Source organism: Limulus polyphemus, unplaced genomic scaffold, assembly GCF_000517525.1.
Source record: "Limulus polyphemus unplaced genomic scaffold, Limulus_polyphemus-2.1.2 Scaffold1275, whole genome shotgun sequence".
Lineage (NCBI taxonomy): Eukaryota > Metazoa > Arthropoda > Merostomata > Xiphosura > Limulidae > Limulus > Limulus polyphemus.
In genome coordinates this window covers 285,545-291,261 of record NW_013666885.1, presented here as the reverse complement: position 1 = coordinate 291,261, position 5,717 = coordinate 285,545, and the positions used below count along the sequence as shown (strand labels likewise).

General features: G+C 30.1%; 1 protein-coding gene across 3 annotated transcripts in view; it reads left to right on the top strand.

Moving 5' to 3' along the window:
• The window catches only part of LOC106462888 (alpha-(1,6)-fucosyltransferase-like), a 27,586-nt gene extending 22,290 nt beyond the window's left edge, over positions 1 to 5,296 (top strand). For all 3 annotated transcript variants that reach the window (XM_022390292.1, XM_022390293.1, XM_013922853.2), the window contains exons 9-10: positions 1,016 to 1,166; positions 3,872 to 5,296. In XM_022390292.1, coding sequence (XP_022246000.1) covers positions 1,016 to 1,166; positions 3,872 to 4,201 — 481 coding nt within the window. In that variant the 3' untranslated portion in view covers positions 4,202 to 5,296. The remainder of the gene's footprint in view (positions 1 to 1,015; positions 1,167 to 3,871) is intronic.
• The last annotated feature ends 421 nt before the right edge of the window (positions 5,297 to 5,717 follow it).

The following is a 5,717-nucleotide window of genomic DNA, read 5'->3' as shown; positions in this document are numbered from 1 at the left end:
AGATTGAAATATGCAAAAAAACTGATTCTCAAAGACATATTCCTATTTGGTCAACTGTATGGCCCTACAGATTATTAATTGTGATGGTAAAGGCAGCAAATTTTATTATGAATTTCAATATCTTCTCTTTGGACCATCTCCCTGTTTTTTGCTTTGTTAGCCTGCTGAGCTAAAGAAGCATGCTTTAATTTGGGCATTTTCATAATTGAAATGTGCTGTGGGTAAAACGTGCAGGTTATTATAGAGTTGTAGCCGAGGGATCCAATTGGACAAAATCTGGTGACGTTGCATCAGTGTATCCCCTTGACAACCAAGCAAACTTAATGGGGAATTTCAGCCAATAATTATTATTTTTGTGTGCCAGTAACACCAAGCATGGGACATTGTCCACTTATATATGTGGCTGGTAGAATTTTAAAAAGACAAACTTGCTTGTCGTGGCAGAAAGAGCCATCATTTTGTGCAAGTTGCCTATCGATCGGTACCACAACGGCTGGGATATCAGTGCGACAGACAAACAGATGGGCAGCTTTTCATCTTTATATGGTAGATATATGATAATTATCAGAGTTCCCTTATATCCTGATACAACTAAAAAGTTCAGTTTATCACTGTCAAGTTTTGTAAGTTTGGAAGTCATCTTTAATTTTTTTTCCAGCTGTAAGATATTAAATGATCATTATCGTTTATTTCAATGAATTCACCAATTTTTTCTTGAGAAGCTTGACAGGTCCTCTGGCTTCATATAACAAAAGTGTATGAAAGCTCATATGTAATTATTATTAGTTTGTAAGTTCTTGTTATTGTAAACGTTTTGTACAAGTATAGTTATCAAATTATATTTCTTTATATTTTAAGCTATAAAATGCATGGGTAGACTTGCATGAATTGGTTTAGTGGACAGTTAACTCAGATAGGATGAATAATATACATGCTTTTTTTCCTAAATAATACTCATTGTTAACTGAAATAATATATTCTTTTGTATGTTCATTTTGTGTGTTTTTTTTCTCAGATTTCCGAAATACATTTTTCTTGGTGATCCAGCTATATCTAAGAGTGCTGCCATTGGAACCCGTTATTCATCAGAAGCTTTGAAAGGCGTAATTATGGACATTCATATTTTATCCAAATGTGACTATTTAGTCTGCACCTTTTCTTCTCAGGTAAATATCTAGGTTTTGGTGAGTGAATATTTTATTTTGCCTTTTCTTTTTTTCTGACCTATTTGCCTAATATCTGATTAGTAAATACTTTCTGAACCTTTTTTTTTATTACATAAGCTGTCACTGAGGTATGATGAAGCACTATCTGCACCATTTCAGTTAAAGACCTGATGAATGAATATTTTCTACATTTTTTCTCCTTATCTAAGCTCTCTCATTTTCTCTAATTCTTAATGAATGAATATTTTTTGCACTAAGGCTTTAAAAATAAACAACTTTTAAAAAGATTAGGGTTAATAGAAAATGCTTTTTCACCATTCTAACAATATTACAACACTTATGAAATCATGTAGAATTGAAATTGCTCTGAATGGGCTTGTCACTATAATATACAGCAAAATGTAAGTTATCAGTTTTAAATAAATAAATAAAATATTCTAAAAATTATTACATTAAAGAAAAGCTACAGTTAACATAGGAAACAGTAAACTAAAAATAATGCTATTTAAAAACCTATTCAGTATTTTGTATCAAGATCAAACAGTCAAATACTAGAAATGATCCTTTACTATTTTAGGTAATGTTTAATTCAGTATCATGATATAACTTTTAAGAAGTATTTAACAAAAAGCCTATTCTGTTGTTTATTAGTTATTTTAATTATTTTATGTATGAGGTACCTCCCAAATGCCTCAGTAACTTTTCTCTCATTTTTTAAAATTTCTTAAAATGATTTCTTCTGTTACTTTTGTTTTTTAAGCTTTCTGATTAATTGATGTTAAGTACAATATACTTTCCAAATTTCACGCAATGGTTCTAGCATCTGTGCCAACCCAGTTATAAAAATACTCTTACGAAATTATCAGAATCAATCATAGTTAAGGATTATTTTTCTTATTTGATATTATGATACAATCCATTGAATTTTGAAGAATAACACCACTTAATTTACAGCTATTATGTAAACAAGAACAAAAACTTCAAAAATGAACAAAATAAAGAAATAATTGGTTGATAGTTACTTATATTTATGCTCTTTATTGCTTAAAAAAAATTAAATTATTTTTTCATTTTTCCCCCTTTTTTTGGCAACGTTTTAGTGTATAATTTAAGGTGACATCAATTTCAAGAAGTGGTAATCCAGTCCTTCCTTTGTTAATAATAGGTTCTTTAAACAGAATAATAAAATTGTTTCCAACTTTATTAGTTCTATAAGTGGACTTTCACATTTTTGACTAGATAATTTATTTTTTTAAATAAGTCACTCAATTTAAAATCCTCTTCCTGCTTAATTCTTCTTGGATATTGTTGTTCTTTGCCACTCTTTCACTGCATGCACGCTGTGGGGTCCTCCTGGGTGTCACTCTCCATCTAACTGGTTTAACTAGTTGTGTTATGCTGCAGTAAGCAGTGTAAATCTCATCCATTTCCTATTAGTTTCCTATTAGTTAAGTTCAGCCATTTCTTTAAACATACACTTATATTTGTATTGTTCCAGTCGGTCATAATACTGAGATACAAAGGTAGGGAATCCTAAGAAATAATCATTACCATGAGACTTTTTCAAGTACTGACAAGTTGCATAAAACCATAAGTTACTTTATTATTCTATTTGCCAATGTTCATACGTTGCCATTGTTTTTCATTCCTCTTCCATATCACCATGTTTAAATGAAAAACTTGCACTTTCTTAATTTCATTAAGTATTAAACTGTGATTAAAAGTGCTTCATGTGTGTTTTCTGTTCATGTAAGATTTTATAGGCATTAATTCCATAGCTGCAGTAGTTTTCAAGAAATTAAAAAATGCAGCACCAAAACAACCAATGAACTACATACCCTTAATGTTATTCAACCTAGCTTACATATGGGCAAGTTGATATACTGTTAAAGGTAAAGAGTAACTGGCTGTGGAAACTTACTTTTTGTTACTGTCTTGAAAAAAAAAAATTAACTTTTGTTTTGTGCTTTTATGGTATATGTTATGGACATATTTATTGTTGAATTTAATCTTGTATCTGTTTAGTTTTATAATGTTTTTATTTATCTACAAACAATTTAATCACTAAGTGTGCTCTATACTTGTAAAACCGTGTGTGAAACTGAGCAGCATAGTTCACACAGTTTTAAATAATCAATTTTGTAATCAAAACTTGTAGGCATGAAACTGGATAAAGGAAGTTTTTAAAAATTAATCCATACTTTAGAACTTTCTGAAATTTCATAAATTTTCTGTAAAAAACATAAACTACACGAATTCATTTGAGGTTTTGGTTTCCTATCTTTATATTGAGCATCTCATGTTAACTAAAGATAACTCTATTTAATTTGAGATGTTGTTATAAGTAACTTAAATTTTATATAATCAAGTGGTAAAGTGTTTTTAAGCAAACTATTAACACAGATATTGCTGTCAGAGAGCGTAGTTACAGTGATCAGATGAATAAAATAAATATAAGGAAAAAATGTCGTTAACCTAATATTATAAAAGTAATCATCTAAAAAAAACCAGAAGATAAACAAGTTATAGAAAACTTTAACACAAGCTGTGAACTTAAAAAAATATTTTCAAATGTCAGTGATTTAAGCAATCTTGATAGCTTGCACCTGTTATAACCTGATTATAACATTTTTTTTTGTCTAGAATCCATAAACATGTTTAACTGCTTAAATATATTTAACATATCTTCATGTGTTCTTTCTCAGGTGTGCCGCTTGGCTTATGAAATTATGCAAACTGAGCATCCTGATGCCTCGAGTAACTTCCACTCATTGGATGATATATTCTACTTCGGTGGACAAGGTGACCACAACCAAGTAGCAATTATTGATCACTATCCTCGGATTCCTACAGAGATTGAACTGAAGAAAGGAGATGTAGTAGGCATTGCAGGTAATCATTGGGATGGATACTCCAAAGGAATTAACCGACGGACCAAGAGGTCTGGACTTTACCCATCATATAAGACAGCAGAACAAGTCCAAGTTCATGAGTTTCCAACTTATGAAGAAGTTAGAAATATTCCTATCACATGATGCATATTTTGTATATAACGTAGCCCACTGAAGGTTTTAAAAGTATATAGTACCTGTATTAATATTGTATATTGATTTCATTTTTATGTATGATAAAGCTAAAAGAGCCTCTTAAAATTAGATGACTAACTATATCAGTATCATGATATTACATGTACATTTAGATTATAAAACATGTATAGAACATAATACTGTAATTTATTCTGTTAAAAATAATAGTCTATTTAACATCTGTAGTTTTATTCTGGGTTACATCCTTAGCAGTCAGTAATATATAAATTCTAATGATTTTCTTATTGCTATCAGTAATTAATTATGATCTTCCAAATAAATTGAAAAACCTGATTTTCATGAGAAACAAGGAATTATATTTGTTGTTGGCCTTCAACTTGCATTAAAATTCCATATTTTTCATTATTGTTCAATAGTTGATGTAGAAGGTACAGACACCAGTATTACAGAATTTGAAATAATGTTTGATTAGCTCTGAAATGCATTTAGCTGGAATTTACATTGGTTATTTATTTGTGTTTGTGCTCTTTTTATATTTAAAGATAGAGTAATAATATTTTATTGTGCTTTGTTGGACAATCATTTATAAATGAATTAATAAGATATCAAGAATTTTCTTAAAATTTAGCAAGAACGTGAAGTCTTAGGATATCCTAAACTTTGTACGTTATAAATAGTGACATTTTGATTATTGGCTACCATAATTACACGTGAAGGTTACCTTTGTTGATTAACTTGATGACTGATGATAGAACATATAGAACTGTTACACAGCAGTGCTAACTAGTGATTACACCTAGGAGCAGTTTGGGCTACCAGAACACCTGGAAAACTCGTGGCATGCCAGTAGTCCGTCTTTGAAAATTGTATTTTTTTTTATTTTTAAATCAGGCTCAATTGGGCTGCTAATTTCCTGTTAACTGTTTATCTTACAGAATAGATGTAGCATGGATGAGTGACAAATGGGTAACTTCATTACTCTTTTAAAAATGAATTTTATGTGAATTAGTTTCACTTCATGTAATTTTATGGTCATTAAGTCTGTACTAAAACGGGTAATAAATGTTGATTGTAAATGAACAATTTTGCACAGTGTATTTTTTTTTAATTTATGAACTGTATGAATAATACTAGTACATACTATATAGGCTATGCTACACTGCTTAAGTTTTTATCAGAATTCTCTCTCCCCTAATCTCATAGGTGGGCCGATGTAAAATTCATTTCTTGAACCATTTTTAGTCCCCAATTTGCCCCTGATTACGCCCAGCTGATGTTAATATGGCATGTGGATGCAAGAGGCAAGTTATTATTCAAATCTGTTATTTTATACAAAGAAAGATAGCAACTACTATTGGGATTATAGCCACACTTGCTTACCATTAGATAAGAGCTAAAACCATAGTTTTATGTAGGTTTTATTGTACAGCTTTAAATAACACTGCATATATTTACAAGAATTAAAAAAAATTACTGACACAACCTCTTCAGGTAGCTGGTTGAA